Genomic DNA, 16,759 nt, shown 5'->3' on the forward strand with positions numbered 1-16,759 from the left:
TTTTAATTCCATTCTCCCCTTTGCTCGTATTTATCAACACTCGGAAACTTTATCTGAAACGTTTAATATAGTATCAAAACAATACATTACAAATTAGTTACATAATTTCTATTGGGTCAAGGACAGAAATCTTCCAGTCGTTGTTAGGTGGTGGTAAGGTTAGCCGAAGTGTCAATGTTGTATGAAGGTGGAGAAAGGTTTGAATGAAAGTACTTTGCTTCATGCTTTACTTTTCACAAAAAGAGTACAGCAGGTCAATCTGCTCAGCATACTCAAACCCAGGGCTGTAAGAAGAGAGGAAGTTATTTCATTTTTTTTCCTGAGATAGAACCAACAGGCCTATATACACACACACACACACACACACACACACACACACACACACACACACACACACACACACACACACACACACACACACACACACACACACACACACACACACACACACAGACAGTCTGGGTCTCACCGTCCGGGAGTCTCCAGGATCAGAGGGAGGTTGTCCAGTCGGGGTTCATTCATTATGTCTCGGAACGCTGAGATTCCAATCTGACCCCGTCCAATATCCTCGTGCCGATCCAGGTGACATCCCAGTTTACCTGTCAATGTGTATGTGCAGCTAAACAATGTGTATCCTAACCTCACTTGTTGCATTTTCAGCATTCAATTGGATACATTTGATTGATGTCTTTGATGGGCTTGTCAGTCATCAATCATACAAGGACTGAGCAGTGTTGGGTTCCCCATGTTGTAGTCCCACCTTTAGAGTCATTCAGATGGATGGCCCTGAGGTAGGAAAGTCCTACTGTTTGGTCAAACTCCTCCAGCATGGTCTTCACCCCTCTCTCTGCAGACAGATCATAACCTGGGGGGCAGACCATGGTCCCCTCACACATCATTTAAACTTAAAATTAACAGACACAAAAGAAAACAATAGCCTACTTTATAACATGTTTTGGCTATGTTCAGAGTAGTGCAATGGTGCCACCTACTGGAGTATAATGGAGACTAAACCATGTGTCTCAAATGGCATCCTACCATAGTGTGTCATAGTTACATGGCCTGATACCAATGACATACTACATTGTTAACATTTCACAGCATCCTTTTCTGGCTATTTGGACCCACAACCCTCTGCACAGCAAGATGAATGGGATGGATCAACCATAACGTAACAACCATCATGGCATTTTGTCTGCATTTCTATTCATGTCACAACAGTGAGTAGATGGTAAGGTGTATGAAGTCCCTTTCAGCAGAGACTGACCTGCGGCAAAGGCGTGGCATGTGTCCAGACACACCCCCACTCTGGTCTGGTCACGCACCCTGTCAATGATGCTGCGAAGCTCACAGAACCTCCCCCCCACCGTGCTGCCCTGACCACTCATATTCTCCAGCACTGAGAGGGAGGGAGAAGGGGGTGGGAGTTGGAAAGACAGGTATGGTGTGGAGAAAGAAAAAAAGAGGGCAAACAATGTGATGAAAAACAGAAACATGACATGAAGGCATCTATCGTAGCGCAATTAAAATATTGCTAGATTAACATTAACCATTCCAGATAGTGAGGGAATCATAAAGACAAGTTCAGTTTTTATCACGATGGACAAAAGGGGCTCCAGTTTACCCGTGACTACTGCAGGGGCTTGCTGGTGAGCTTGGTTGATAGCCTGGGCGATCTTAACCACACACTGCTCTGTGGTGATGGCACCCAGAGAGGAGCCTGGGTGGAAGTTGTACATGTTCAGGCCCAGGGCACAGCACCTCTGTAGCTCATCCACCAGCAGGGCCTGGCTCTTCTCAAACACATCTGGACACACAGAACAAAGAGAGAATCGAACTACATAGAAACCAGAGGTCGAAGGGTTGGGAGAGGCACAGAATTCCAAGGCTGAATATAACTATGGAAAATAGTGCTGAGAATAACTTGTGGAAGGGTTAGGGCAATGTTTCTCAAATTGTTTTCAGTCAGTATGCCCATCGATTTTCATATTTGATCCTATTTCTATGGTAACATACTTAGCTTCTTATGTCCAGGAACCCCCTGCAATCACTTGGATCCCTCTGGGAGTTGTGCACCATTGAGAACCACTGGGTTAGGGTATGTGTTTGTGAATGATTGTACTTATGTATGAATACACCTTCTTTAGGGGATCCACAATTCATCAGGTAAGACCCATGTGGCAGTATGTGAGTGGGATCAAATCCCTCTCTGAGACACAGCTCCTGGAACTTGCCAGCTGCCGACTGGTCCAGAGGGGGTCTTTTCCAGGACCTCTGGGATCCCAGGAACAAGGCGAAACTACGACCACCCATTGCAAGACTCTCCTCCACCGCCTTCCATATCCCACCTGAGGGGGAAGGGAGGCAGAATTGTGTGTAAAACACACATGTATGTCATCCATGCTAGGGAAACTGAACTATAGTAAACCTGCTTAGTTTCAACAGTGGGGAGCAATTAATGAAGTACCACCAGGCATTTCTCTCCTACCTGATATGGTGACATGAGCTCCAATGTATTTCTTACTTCCAAGTTCCCAACTTCTACGTTTCTTTGCACCTTTGTTAAAATGTTCTTCCACAGATTGCCCAGCATTAGGTTCATCAGTGTCATTCTCTTCAGCTGCCTTTCTTTTTCTGGATCCTCTCTTTGGACTCATGACGATTGGGTTGGGGTAGGAAAATGTACCGCTGCTTAAACACACAAACAGCAAGGGTTACCCTAACCCAAAGACAACATAAATACCAATACGTATTTTATAATAGCTGAAAATATTGCCTGTAAATAAATTAAATATTCAAGATTTGATACGATAGTGTCGCTTTTTTATACCCCCAACTCCGACTCTCCCAAATTCCTAGCTAGTCCTAGCTACTAGCACCCGACCACACTAGCTGGTTTGCAGCAGCAGCAGCGCCAGCAGCAGCAGTGACTTCAAACAGAGCAGCAAAATGGCCGATCGTCAACCCAATGACTTTACAACGCTTCATAGACATTCTTCAGCACATTAGTTGACATTAGCATACTTCTTAAGAATTAGTAACTTTAGACGGTGTGTATTTAATTATCCACTCAGGCGTAGCATGTTCCTGTAGCCTCGAATGCCGGAAGAAGCAAATTATTCGCACTGAAGCACTTTACTAGCCGAGCTAGCTAGCTAGCTGACACGCTAGCTCTAATTCATATGTGATTCCTGAGGTGAGTAACTACTAGTAACGTTAACTAGGCTGCAAAATTGCCACATCAAGCAGTTAAGCAAAGACAAGCAATCTAACTTGCCTAGTTATATATTTTCAATAGGTCGTGTACAATTGCACGTAGTAATATGCATAGACTTGCTAGTTTACTTGCTAGCTAGCTGTATAACGTTAGCTAGTACTAGCTAGTAGCAGACATTACTTCTCGTCCTGACTTCGTGTTAATGCCTCCTGTCGATGTGTTGTTGGCTAGTTAGCTTGTAAGTAATATTGCTAGCTGTAGCGTGCTTCGCTGACTAGCACGCTGGTTAATAGCGTTATTTCATTTCTGGTTAAAAAAAGACATGTGAATTGTTGCTATATTTCCTATGGTGTGCTGCTAAATAATGATGGCTAGCTAGCTGGTTTGGGACCAAGAGTACGGTGTGGTACTGTCAATGGTAATTGTACTGTAATGTTGGAAACAGCTATCTCAGGCTAGTTAGGCTGAGAAGATTACCTTGCCTCCCGCCGGTTTCCTAGTAAAGTTTAGCTAGCACTACCTAATGAGCTAGCTATTTATCACGCATAAAGTCGGCCAGCTGTATCACTATAGATGAGCAAGGTTTATTGGAGAATCTGAGGTTTATTACAGTTCGGTCTAAGATACTTTCTAGCTTGTTAACTAGCTTTTAGATCCATTCGTTGATTGTCAAAGCATCAAATGTTTGGCTTACTATTTTGGCTGCTGGCTGCTTGAGCATAATATTGTGTGTGACGTTAGCTCAGGTTAAACTAGTTGCTATTTCACAAAGTGCAGCTAAGCAACATTCCAGTACTATTCGGGAAATGTGATTGGTCAGCTAGCTAGCTACTTAATCACAATTACACTAAGACCATGAATTGTATCAAATGTAAAACCGTTAGCCAACATTGACAATGCGCTTGTATGGGCGGAGGAACCAGACAGTGACATTGACGCTAGCTACAGGCTCTAGTGAAATGTTGGCCTTTTTGTGTTTCTGCTGGCTAGCTAGCTATTGGCCCATGCCAGCCTTTTATAGTCTACCCTCTGTATCGGTTTCTTTTCTGCTCGAGACAAGATCATGAGAAGTATGATTGTAATGTGTTGAATCAATAGTTTCTGGAATGTACACGGTCTGTCACCTGTCATAACAGTCAGGTTTTGGCAGACAGATTTCACTCAAAATCTTGCACCTGGGTTCAAAGCATTCACCTTTTGTCTTCTATTGATTATAGGCTACCGCCTACAGGCATTATCCTTAATTCAATAAATACTCTTCAAAATGACTGCTTTGATAAGTATTGGTGGTTTATGCTATATTGTAATGGGTTTTTGCTCTGTATCAGAACAACAGTTCTGACCATGAATGTCACTACATTCAGGCTAAAAACGAGGTCAAGTCCAAATGCCTAATCACACCAGCTAAGGAAGGATAACTTGGAAGCTAAGCATGTCCTGCAATCATTATGAGGTTTAGCCCTGTGATTTGATGGTTAATTCATTAGCAAAGTGCACATACAATTCAGTATGCATACAATTAATGGTGAGAACCATGTATGTGTTGCTGTGTGTTCTTAATGGTTATTTTCCCTGTATGGTAACAGAGAGAAGTTTCAGGAAAGGGAACAATAGTTCATGGAAGACAAGAAAAGGAAAAAAGAAGACAAACGGAAAAGGGAAACCTCTCAGAAGGTAAGGAGAAGAACACTTCTTTCTCCATCTCTCTTTCCCTTATTTTAGAGTTAGGATTAGTGCTAAATTAAAAGCAGCGAGATTATGCTTTTGGGTCCTGGTGCCGTTCGTAAACAACACCAGCAATACAGTCTGTGTAGATTTATGTCACAATATTGGTTTTGACTTGGCATCTCCCTAACTGGCATGCTGTCAACTGATTACCTTTTTTTCTCTTTCAGGTTGCAGAGCAAAAAAACAAAGGTATGCTGTTTCTCATTCTATTTAGGTGTCTGCTATCCGGTATTTTAACTGGTTGCTAGGTTCAGAGCACTACCCTCTTTCTGCCTAATTACCACTGTTTCCGTTAAACTATTTGTTAGTTTTTGTACGTAGTCAATCTTTCCCCCAAATTGTGTCCCTCTGCTACCCTTTGGCATCCTTTATCTCTTCAACGTCTCTGACGTCCGTCTTCTCTTCTACCAATGCTAGAATTTGCCAAGCCCTTGTCTGGCCAGTCTTCTGCCACTCTGCCCAGCAGCAGCTCTGCATCCTCCAGCCCTGGACCCCCCTCCTCGGCCTCCCCCTCCCCTGCCACCGCCACCTCTCACGGAGGAGGGAACAATGCCAAGCGGGTGGCGGTGGCCAACGGACAGCCCCTTACCAGCCAAGGCCCTGGTGCCCCCCAGCCCCCCCAGCAGCAGCGCTACATGCCCCGTGAAGTGCCCCCTCGATTCCGCTGCCAGCAGGACCAAAAAGTGCTACTGAAGAGGGGCCAGCCCCCGCTGTCCTCCATGCTCCTTGGGGGTGGCACTGCTGGAGGGGGTGCAGGGGGTGATGGGGGGCCCAATGCAAACATGGCTGCCACCTCAGGTCAGTGTCAGACCACGAGAAAAACATTTAGAAACCATGTCGTATTTAAAAACCATGTATCTGAGTATATTGACCTTTTTTCCCCCCTCTTATTATTGTTCTCTCATACCCGTCCCCTTGTAGATTCCACTCCAGGCTATGTGGGTCCAGGCTCCTCTTCACTGCCCCTCACCTCATCATCAATCGCTGCTGCTTCTTCTATTACTAGTTCAAATTATGCAAATTCCACGTGGGGGGTCGGCTCTGGTAGTCACGCCTCCTCTCATGGCAGGGAGAAAGTGATTGTGGATGGCTCTGACCTGGAGGAGTGGCCTAGCATTGCTGGGGGTGACGGAGGCGGGGCTTCTTCTAGAGGGGGCGGGTGCTCGTCAGCAACAGGGGAGGGCTGTGGGTTAGCCAATAGCAGCAGTATTGCCTCCAGTGGCGACCAATCATCCCTTACTTCCGCCTTCCCTTTACCCAATGAATGTATGCAGTCGGGCAGTGTTGTGTGGGGTTCTGCCTCTCAGCAAGGTCCTACAGGTGGGGTCGTGGCTGTTGTAGCTGGGTCAATGTTACCTCCCTCCCTTTCCAAAGCCCCTGCTCTTATAGGGAACCAGGATGGCTTCCTTGGTGGCAGCGGAGGAGGGACCACTGGTGCCAACTTCAACCCAAATGCCAACCCTTCAGCCTGGCCTGCTCTGGTGCAGCAGGATGGAACTCCAGGGGCAGCTTCCTCAGACAGTGGCCCAGCCACTCTGCATGGCCCTGGGCCCGTGGGGGCCGGGCCTCTGCCTGCCAACAGTCCCCTCCTCCAGAACCCACCTTTATCTGTGAATCAATCAAATGCTCATCAGCACCAACTACTTCACCAAATGCAATCCAGAGACAGAGAGCACTCAGCAGCCATGATGACAGGAGGAGGGGCGGATTGGGGGGGAGGAAAAGGAGTGACTTCGCAAGATACTGGAGCGGGACCAAAAACGCTGATGGGGGAGGCGGGAGGGACAGACTCTGGGGTAGGTAACGGAGGAGACAAATTCCTCCCCCAAACCTCCCAGACCTCCTCATCCTCTTCTTGGGGAAGTCAGCCTTACCCAGCTGCTAACTCCAAAACGGGTGCCTCTAGGACTGATGACTGGGAGGGAGCAGGACGAGGAGCTGCTGAGGGTGGGGGAGATGGAACCTCTGGGTGGGGAGGGTACACAGGCCAGGGGGGGAGTACAAAATGGGGCGCTGGAAGTGGGGGCAATGAACCACCCGTGGTATCTCAGGGAGGGTGGGGAGGAGGAGGGGAATGGGGGGGTAGTGGTGGAAGTGGGGGAAGTGGGGGTGGAGGGTGCAATCCAGTAGCGGAGGCAGGTGAAGGAGGTGGCTGCAACAGTAACAGCAGCAGCAGTGGGGTAAGCAACCCCACTCCCTCCTTCACAACCTCCACAACTACAACAAAGGCTTGGGACAATCAGAAGAGGGAGGTAGGGGGGGACGAGACAGCTGAGTGGGGGGGCGGCCAGGGCGGTGGCCGGGGAGGTGGGGGGGATACATCATCATCCAGCGGAGGGGGGAACTCCAGACCCCAGCGCTTCCAGCACCATGCAGGAGCCAATGCTGAGGAGGCCTTACAGACCCTTCTGAGTAGACCTGACCTGGACCCCCGCGTCCTCTCTAACACCGGCTGGGGTCAGACCCAGATCAAGCAGAATGTGGCTTGGGACTTTGAAGCTCCAGGAGGAGGAAGTGGTTCATCCTCTCAATCCAAAAACATACAGTCACCCTCCATGGCTCCTCAGTACTCTGGTGCTGCTACTGAATCTTTGGGTGGAGCGTCCTCCTTTGCAGGCCCAGGGCAGACCTCCAACCCAGGAGTACCTCCCCTGGCTGCCTCGTCTGGGGAGGGCTGGGAGAGCAGCAGCACCAGCAGCAGCTCCGGAGTCTCTTTGCCAAGCAGAGGACATCCGTCCTCAGGCCCCAATGCCAGAAATCTGGGCATCTCACAACCTGGAGCTCTGTCCACTGGTCCAGGAATGGGAGGACCAGGTATTGGACCAGGACAAGGGAAGACCTCAGGTGGCTGGGGAGGAATGGGTCCCAGTGAGGGACAGGGAAAAGGATGGGGTAACGAAGAAGGGTGGGGTGAGTTTAGACAACAGCCGGCAGGTGGTGGTGGTGGAGGCTGGGGAGGTAATCAGGAGGAGAAAGGGAAAGTAGGATGGAAAGAGATGGGGAGAGATGGGGGATGGGGTAGCCGTGGGGGTGGGGAGGACCGGGGAAAGCGCGAGTCCAAATCAAATAGTGGAGGAGGAGGAGGAGGATGGGGGGATGAGACAAGAGGGGGAAGAGGAAACCCAGGTGGAGACTCTGAGGTTGGCACTTGGGGTAGCTGGGAGGAAGGAGCACCGAGGAGATCCTGGGGGGGTGATGGTAATGGAGGAGGAGGAGACAAACCGCATCAAGGTTGGGGAGGAGGTGGAGCTGGTGGAAAGATGCACCCGTCACAGATGTCAAACACCCAGACAACCTCGATCAAAGGCCCTCAGGCACCACCTCAGCTACAATCACAGCCCCAGCCTCCCCCGCAGGACCAAGGGGCTTTGCAAGGAGGTTGGGGTGGTCGCCAACCACCTCCCCCAGCCCAGAACCAGAACCAAAGCTCAGGCTGGACCACGGGACCCATTCCCAGTGGTCCTGGAGGAGGAGCAGCAGAACCCAGTGGCTGGGAGGAACCTAGCCCTCAGACAGTTAGTAGGAAGATGGAGATTGATGACGGGACCTCAGCGTGGGGGGACCCCAACCACTACAACTTCAAGCCGGTCAACCTGTGGGACAAGAGCAGCGGCGATGGTGGTGCCCACTCTGGCAAGCGGCCCCCTCTGCATGGCCAGGGACAGCCCCCACAGCAGCAGGGGCCTCCAGTGATGCAGCAGTCTGGGCGGCAGCCTCCGGGAGTCGGGGGAGGCAGGGATGTCAACCCTGGACTTGGACCTGGTAAAGCTCCTGGGATGGGTTAGACAATATGTATTTCTTCAACAATTTAAATGTAAACTTACTTGTTACTTTCTGTACACCCACAGTGAATCCCTTTCTTACAATCGTCTCCCTTCCCTGTTTGTCCAGCTCAGTCAGGGTGGGGTGGGGGCTCCCCCTCCAGTCCATCAGTAGATGACAGCACAGCGGCCTGGGGCAAGCCCAGCGACACCCCCACATTCTGGGGCGACCCTGCAGAGGCTGGGAAGCCCTCTGGCTGGGGGAACCCCTCTCCCAACCCCATTAAACCTGGTGAGCCAGAGTTCGAACTTTGATTGGGACAGGGCTACATATGTCTATAGGGAAGTGTGTCTGTACAAGGCACAGTGATGTGGAGCTGACTGACTGACTGCTCGTCTCTCCTCAGCAGGTTCCAAGTCTATGCAAGATGGCGGCTGGGGCGAGGGGGATGGGTCTGTGGTGGCGTCGCGTCATTCCAGCTGCGAGGAGGAGGAGGAGGGAGCTGGAAGCGTGTGGAGCAGCGCTGGGTCACAGGGCAGTAGTTCCTCCTACAACAGCGGGGGCTGGGGCCAGGGCCATGGAGGAGTCAAGAAGACCTGCAACAAGGTAGCTTGTTGGGCTTAGATGGGATCTTGAGGGAAGATCTCTTATCCTCTCATGTGGCTCTGAACCGTGAGCTTGTAAGAATGTCTGATGGTTGTGCCGTGTGTCTACCTGCGTATGTCTTCTTCAGGGTCCTCTAAAGTCAGGAGACTCCTGGATGAACCCCATGACCAGACAGTTCTCTAACATGGGGCTCCTCGTAAGTCAAGGTCTTCCTAATGTCTTGGAGTAGATACTGCTACGACAGACACTGTATTATGGGTATTCATGTCGGTAGTAACTTGATGGATGTGACTGCAGTAGAGGTTGTGCTGGTGGGGATGAGGATGATGAAATGATCTGCATCCTTGCTGGTTCTCAGGGAGATGAGCCCAGCGGTCGACCCCTAGATCTGGCCCCATGCCCTCAGGAGAAGAAGATGGATGGAGAGAAGCGAGGGATGGGGCTAAATGACTACAATGGGGAGATGAGGAAAGGAGGTAGGGGAGGAGGAGGAATGGTCTTCCGTTCTCCTGGTTCCAAAGACATGGGGGCTGGAGACCCTGGGCCTTACTATGACAAGGTAAAGCACACATATGTAGTACTGCTGATGGCAGTTTTCTAGCTGACTCCCTCTTGTCTCGTTAACTCTCTTTTCTCTATTCTTTTTCTTTTGCATATTTCTTTTCTTTTTCCTTTCTTGACTCCCCCTCCCAAAATTGGGCAACTCCCATTGGGTGTTGCTGCATTCCGCAGACCTTGCCTTTCACCAATCAGGATGGGTGCCTTGTGGAGGAGGGGCCTTGCTCTCCCTACTCTCCACCCACTGTCTGCAAGCCCTACCCCCTCTACAGCCACACTATACCCCCTAGACAAGTAAGGTCACGTCCCCTCATATCACAATAGCCTCCTCTAAACAGGAAGTTCGATGTTAAATTTAAAAGCATCCCAAAACATCACCCCTCCTCCATCTGCCCTCATCCTCTGTCTGTTTATTATATGTGATCTTTTTGTTTATGTGAGTGATCCTGCCAGTTCTAACTTTTCACTTTCTTCTTGTTTGCTCTGTGTCACGTGTTTCATCCAAGTCACAAAGCAGATGAAGCTAGTGTGCAGTAAACAAGACCTGTGCACAGGTCACATGTTAATGTCAAGAGGCCTTGTAAAACACAGGGTTATATCACCTTATGACCCGCTTAGCAAATATAGGTCAGGAGAATAAGTGTTGTTGGCCAAATAATAAGTCCTAAGTCTTCTATAACTCACTGCCCCCTCACACTCTGTCTGTCACAGGGTGGTCATCACATGTATGGTGGTGGGATGGGCCAGTCCAGACACCAGCCCGGTGTGCCACCTATAAACTCGTCCCCAGGGATACGGGCTCAAGTACCTCAACAGTTCCTGTCACCTCAGGTAACTCAAGCCATATTTGATGTACAGAATGTGATGGTCATATCAGATCCCCAAGCCCTACATGCTCTAGCAATAAACTCTTTCAACCTCCAAACCATTGGTGCACACAGCATGTTAAACAGAAAATGTATTTATTTTTGGCACAACCGTGTCATCTGTTATAGATGATTATAGACCATTACAATAAGACCCGACTGTTATTAGCCCTTTGTGGTCCCCTCTATTGATCCTGTCTTCAATGGCAGTTCTGTGAAAGGCTAGTGGCTTCCCCAGGATGTGAGCTCTCAGACCACAGGTAAACCCCAGCTAACAAGCACACAGTGGAAGAAAAGGAGAGAACAAGATCTCAGAAGGAGATGTGGCTTGTTGCACATGCTCAATGCAGAATATTCAGACCTTGCTGTTCCCATGGTGACTCATGTGTTTTCCAGGTGCCAGGTTCCGTCCTGAAGCAGATGCCCCCTCCCAGCGGCAGCGTGGGGGGTGTCGGAGGCGTGGGCGGTGTCGGAGGGGGGGTCTTCCCCCCCCAGCTGTCACCCCAGCACATCGCCATGCTCAGCAGTATCTACCCCCCTCAGCTACAGTTCCAGCTGGTGAGTTGAAACCAACCCGACCTGCCAGCTTCTTGGGTGCTAGCTTACCGTACCAGATCTTAAATCATCTATAGGCTTCCATCCTCCTTCCTAGTATCTTATTCAGGTCCAGTTATAAACAGGCTTGACTGACCCCCCCCCTCACTCTTCCAGGCCTGTCAGCTCCTCCTCCAGCAGCAGCAGCCTCAGCAGCATCAGCTCTTGCAGAACCAGAGGAAGTTCCCCCAGAACGTCCGCCAGCAGGCCGACCCTCAGCAGGTACCCAGACCACACGTGTGCACACGCTCTTCATCTAGAAGGCGCATGGGTATGGGCATCACAGACAGACAATGTGTCTTCATCTGTCCCTTCTCCTCCTCCTCCTCCTCCTCCTCCTCAGTTGGCCAGGATCATGGCTGTTCTCCAGCAGCAGAGGCAGCAGCAGGCCGGGGGGGCTGGAGCGGGGGGGAAGCTCTCCCCCTCCCACCTGGGAGGGGGGGGCCTCAAACTCCCTGACTCCCTGGTCCATCCCGGCCTGGGGGGCTCTGGGGTAGACCTGCAGCAGAGGACACATGGGGGCTACTCGGGTGAGGAATCACACCGTTCACACAGGGAAAGAGCACCAAGAAAGCTGCTCTCTCAAACACCTTACTTGGGACGATGGCTTTCGTTTCACTTCTCAGTTTATTCACACAAGTCAAAGTGTACGAGCTGTTGGCTTGTGGCTTTTGCTTGTGGCATGGTGAGGCTTGACATGTCTCAACCCTGTCTTCTCTGCCCCCCTCAGGGTATGGCTCGGGGATGAGCCTGTCTGGTCTGGAGCTGGGGGGGTCGGCGGTTGGGGGGCCAGGGGGCATGAAGGACATGGGGGGGCAGCAGTCCCGCTTCAAGTGGATGATGGAGGGCCACTCCCCCATCCCCTCCCCCCCAGAGAGCACCCTCCACAAAAATGGTAATGCTCAACTCTCAAACCTTCCATGACATTGGAAAAATATCTTTTGTCATTCGATTCTCTGACTTCTCAACCATCTCTTTTTCCCCCTCCTATTTTGTTTGCATTCTTCACTCTTTTACTTCTTCTCATTCATTTTCTCATTTTGGTCTCAATTCCCCACCCCTTTTCGTCCAGGTCCTATCCCTCCCATGAAGATGCGGGGGGGCTCACCGTATGCCCAGTATGACATGATGGGTGGGGACGGCCTGCCCCCCCAGGGGGACCACTGGCACCGCACCCCCGGGAACAAGATGAGCTCCAAACCCAGCACCTCCAGCTGGCCCCCGGGTGAGTGAGGGACCTGTCTGCTGTCTGCCTTCCAGAGAAACGGCCCCAAACGGAGTTTCCTTGTGGAAGGCTGAAATCACCTGTTGTTCTGGGGTTTGGCGTTTCCAACATTGAGACGCGAGTGTCTTATTTAGGTGATCCTTGTGTCATGTAACGGAGCACACGTCCCTTGGGAGAGACTGCTGTAGAGGTCTAGATTGTGATGGGGTTCTGTGTTTGTAGTTGATTCAGGGTTGTGATGTGTCGACAAGCAGATTTGTTGACAAGCAGTCGTCCTGTCTCTCCCTTTGACGTCAGAGTTCCAACCAGGCGTGCCCTGGAAGGGAATCCCCAGCGTCGACCCGGAGTCTGACCCCTACATGACTCCAGGGAGCATGATGGGAAACTCTGGACCGTGTAGCCTCAATGACAGTGAGCACCAGTTGCTAAGAGACAACACTGGTAGGAACACACGCTAAATAATTCCATGTGGTTGTTTGGAAATGTGCATTTGAGAATATAGTTTGATTGTGTGTGTGTGTGTGTAGATTCCACCCCACCCCTCAACACCTTGCTGCCTTCACATGGTGCCTGGCCTTACAGTGCCTCAGACAGCCCCATTAGCAACGCACACAACTCAGGTAACCCTCCTCCTGACTCTCCTTCCCTCTCTCTGGTTGGGATGTTGTTTTACCAACTCTGTGAGTGTTAATAGACCAGCAGCGTGAGGGTTCCACCCAGTATATTGTTCTCATTCCCTGTTTCCTCTTCATCAGCAAAGTACACAGAGTATAAGACCAGCTGGCCCCCTGAGCCTATTGGACACAACAAGATGTGGAAGGCCAATCGCAACAGCCACATGTCTCAACTGCCCCGCCCTCCCCCAGGACTCGCTAATCAGAAGCAGCCGTCGCCTTCACCCTGGTCGGGCGGAGCCCCGCGATCGGCTACAGCGAGAGGCTGGGGTGGCGCCGGCGGGAGCCAGGAAACGCGATATGGACCTGGTAATGTCACAACCTGGTGCTGTGTTGAAACCGATGTCCATTACATTGTACTGACCTGCCTGGCAGACCCGAGTCATGCATAGGCCAAATACGAAGGGTTTCAGATGACTGGATTCAAAGTAGTGACAATATGTTGTGGACCTGTTCCCTGCTGTCCTTGTACTGAGGACAGCTGGATTATTGGACCAGGCCATCTGCTCTCTCCAACCTGTAGCAGACCTGAATGTACCGTACCTGAGATAGGAAGCCTGTCTGCTTCTGTTGCCCTGGTTACCACATCCTCAGTGTGCCAGGACACAGAGGCCATTCATGCAGGAGCCTGGTGAGCTGCCAGGCAGAGGGCAGGCAGCATTCCTCTGCTGTGGGACTGGAGAGGCTGCCGTCCAGCACCCAGCCGGGTCACTCCGGGGGCACAGAGTCCTCAACTGGGTTCTGGATTATATGTGTGCGTTTGTTTCTGCAGGCGCTGCTTGGAGCGACGGGGGGACCTCTAGAGGAAGCTGTTGGCTGGTGCTTAGCAATCTCACTCCACAGGTACACAAGTGTGCATATACACACGCACACACACACTCACACACGACTGATCGCTACATGACTGACACCTGTCTCTTTAGATCGACGGCTCGACCCTGAGGACCATCTGTATGCAGCACGGTCCCCTCCTGACCTTTCACCTCGGCCTGACCCAGGGCAGTGCTCTGATTCGCTACAGCTCCAGGCAGGAAGCAGCCAAAGCCCAGAGTGCCCTACACATGTGAGACCCAACCCTTACCATGGCTCGTCATCCCCCCCATCTCAATACACAATACCTGCATTTGAAATATAGGACCCAGTTTCAACCCCTATTTGTAATTATTATCTCTTTCTTTCTCCCTCTGTTTCCAGGTGTGTGCTAGGCAACACCACCATCTTAGCGGAGTTTGTGAGCGAGGAGGAAGTGGCTCGCTATTTTGCACATTCCCAGGCAGTAGGAGGAGGAACAGCAGGCGGAGGTGTGGCCGGAGCCCCAGGGGGAGCTGGGAGCCAGGGAGCCCCTGGGACGGGGCCTGCTATGGGGGCCAACAGCAGCAGAGGGGGTAACCTCCCCGGAGGGGAGAGAGACCGCGACAGACCCCGAGGTGTAGGAGAGGGCGGCTCGGCTCCTGGAGGGAACGGCAACGGTGGAGGAGGCATGTCAGGCACCTCTGGCTCAGGCTGGCAGAGTCTGGACGGCACGGCTGGCTCTCCAGAGCCCAGCTCCAGCCAGGGGCAGGGCCTGGGGGTGTTTGCCCAATGGAGCAGTAATGGGGCCGAGGGAGCTGGGGTGGGAGTTGGGGCTGGGGGGGTGGAGACCGGGAGGCAAGGTCTGTGGGGGGGGATGGGGGGCGGGGGGTACCCAGGTAGCAGTTTGTGGGGATCCACTGGCCTGGATGAGAGACACCAAATGGGTAGTCCTGCTGCTCTCTTGCCTGGAGACCTGCTGGGAGGAGGGACTGACTGATGCACTTGTGCGCACACACACACACACACACATACATACATACATACATACATACATACATACATACATACATACACACAAATACACATAGGATCAGAATATACTGGTCACTACCATTCACCAATGGCACAAACACACACACCTGTCTGCAAACATGCTTACAATCACTTAAACTTATAAACATACAATCACACCTTGTACCCTTAAATGAAGACTTGAAATCCATTGGACTTACTTAACTGGATCTCTCCCACTCCTTCAACCTGGAGAATAAACCGGTCTTACACACAACTTATACACTCTCGTTGTGAGGTCAGTATCTCTCAGGCATGCTCACCTGGGAAACCCAACGTTAATATGGTCCTGTGTGGTGTGGAACAACCAACACACGCTTACAAAGCAGAGCACACACTTCTATAGAACCTTTCAAACACCTACAGACGGCAGCGTGCCCTCACAGAACAGAATAGTACATTTGACCATACAGGGCCAAACAGAACGCAATCCAACCAGTCAGAAACCTACTCAGAACCAAACACACACTTTTAACATAACACAGACCTCTACCAGACAGTGAACTACTTGCAGAACTCTCATTTAGTATACATAATTGTCATCTAGTATACAGAACTCTAATTTCTACAGGTAGACAGATGACAAACACACAGGTCAACGTGTCATGTGACCACGTCACTGGACCCATCCACCCCAATTCACAGGCCAACCTACAGGCTAACCAATCAACCCCTAGTGAAAATCACAAACGTCCTTCACATCCTCCAGTTCCACACTGCTGAATTGTATCCTCTTGTGTGTCCAGCTTTTCGGTTTTGAAGAAGGAAAAAAAATGTTTTGTGCAACTGTGGGATCCAGAAATATCCTTCTATTTAGTTTTCCTTGAAATGCTGACCCTATGTATTTTTTCATATTCAATCAAGTTCCTTATTGTATCATTGTCAAGATGATGATTATGATGATGATGGTAATGACTTATATTTACTACTAGCTGTACTCCTTGTGCATGACAGTGACAGTAGGATGTATGGAGAAGGATATCACAATGATGTCTCGAGTGTTTGTGTTGCAATCGTGGTGAATGTTTTGGTCCATGAGAGATTCATGAGTAACACGTACATGTGTGAGAGTGATGTATGTGTGCGTGTGCACATATATCCAAATGCTTATCTGTCCAAGTCAGGGAGGTGAATACTTGTTCATTTGACCGCTTCTTTCAGGTGAGTGTGTTTGTGTGCGCGTGTGTCAAGTGAGAGGGATATTTTGTTTCAACGGAACGTTAATGAACATTGGCACTAATGCATATTTCTCTTAAGTTGTTGTTTTTAGCAGCATTCTTTTGTTTTGTATTTTTGTCTACATTGCAATAAGAAATGACTTTTTTTTTTTTTTTTAAAGAGAAGCAACCAACTTATGGCATTTGTATGATATAATGCCCAAACCTACTACCACACCAAGCTCAGCTGGAGAAGTGTTTTACAGGCACGTTAAAAGTTACCAATTGTTGTTTCGTTTCTTTGTTTGTGTATACATTTAAATTAAGGCGGTATATCACTCCTGTTCAGGTTATTTTTGTTTGTTATCAGATGATATGGAGAGAGAATGATTTAAAGCAGAAAAGAACAAGACAATAAAGGTTGAATTAAACGTGTGGTTGTAGTTTTTGTGGTGCGTTGACAAAAAGGTCCCCAGAAAACCTCCAATTACATACGTATACCTGAACGT

The 16,759-nt window shown here is 50.1% G+C and overlaps 2 protein-coding genes across 5 annotated transcripts; one reads left to right on the forward strand and one right to left on the reverse strand.

Annotated features, from left to right (window-relative positions):
• Nucleotides 1-48: 48 nt before the first annotated feature.
• si:ch211-141o9.10 (probable endonuclease 4) lies at nt 49-2,919 on the reverse strand. Its single transcript, XM_047032883.1, has 8 exons — nt 2,831-2,919; nt 2,489-2,691; nt 2,139-2,348; nt 1,625-1,807; nt 1,268-1,399; nt 761-865; nt 470-599; nt 49-284 (listed from the first exon to the last, which is right to left on the reverse strand). The coding sequence occupies exons 2-8, from the start codon at nt 2,655-2,657 to the stop codon at nt 227-229; spliced, it is 987 nt and encodes a 328-aa protein (XP_046888839.1). The 5' UTR covers nt 2,658-2,691; nt 2,831-2,919; the 3' UTR covers nt 49-226.
• Nucleotides 2,698-16,685, forward strand: tnrc6ba (trinucleotide repeat containing adaptor 6Ba). Of its 4 annotated transcripts, none has more exons than XM_047032875.1 (22): nt 2,698-3,196; nt 4,804-4,891; nt 5,113-5,134; nt 5,363-5,743; nt 5,867-8,725; nt 8,837-8,998; nt 9,114-9,313; nt 9,441-9,509; nt 9,672-9,872; nt 10,046-10,165; nt 10,583-10,702; nt 11,134-11,295; nt 11,449-11,553; nt 11,675-11,861; nt 12,062-12,226; nt 12,404-12,556; nt 12,854-12,997; nt 13,084-13,176; nt 13,312-13,539; nt 14,003-14,073; nt 14,154-14,293; nt 14,425-16,685. In XM_047032875.1, exons 2-22 carry the CDS (start codon nt 4,835-4,837, stop codon nt 15,017-15,019), a joined length of 6,234 nt encoding a protein of 2,077 aa, XP_046888831.1. In that variant the 5' UTR covers nt 2,698-3,196; nt 4,804-4,834; the 3' UTR covers nt 15,020-16,685. The 4 variants fall into 4 exon arrangements, with proteins under 4 accessions (XP_046888831.1, XP_046888832.1, XP_046888833.1 ...); XM_047032876.1 differs by having other exon boundaries at nt 9,117-9,313; XM_047032877.1 differs by having other exon boundaries at nt 5,867-8,707.
• Nucleotides 16,686-16,759: the final 74 nt, after the last annotated feature.

This window comes from Hypomesus transpacificus, chromosome 13 (assembly GCF_021917145.1).
Source record: "Hypomesus transpacificus isolate Combined female chromosome 13, fHypTra1, whole genome shotgun sequence".
NCBI lineage: Eukaryota > Metazoa > Chordata > Actinopteri > Osmeriformes > Osmeridae > Hypomesus > Hypomesus transpacificus.

Excerpts from the sequence above, each read along its gene's own strand:
- si:ch211-141o9.10 (XM_047032883.1), bottom strand. The coding sequence starts at position 2,657 with ATGAGTCCAAAGAGAGGATCCAGAAAAAGAAAGGCAGCTGAAGAGAAT. Across the intron at positions 600-760 it reads CCATCTGAATGACTCTAAAG|GTAAACTGGGATGTCACCTG; the intron begins GTGGGACTACAA and ends ACACATTGACAG. Across the intron at positions 285-469 it reads ATCCTGGAGACTCCCGGACG|CCCTGGGTTTGAGTATGCTG; the intron begins GTGAGACCCAGA and ends CTCTTCTTACAG.
- tnrc6ba (XM_047032875.1), top strand. The coding sequence starts at position 4,835 with ATGGAAGACAAGAAAAGGAAAAAAGAAGACAAACGGAAAAGGGAAACC. Across the intron at positions 9,314-9,440 it reads TCAAGAAGACCTGCAACAAG|GGTCCTCTAAAGTCAGGAGA; the intron begins GTAGCTTGTTGG and ends TGTCTTCTTCAG. Across the intron at positions 14,074-14,153 it reads TTAGCAATCTCACTCCACAG|ATCGACGGCTCGACCCTGAG; the intron begins GTACACAAGTGT and ends CTGTCTCTTTAG.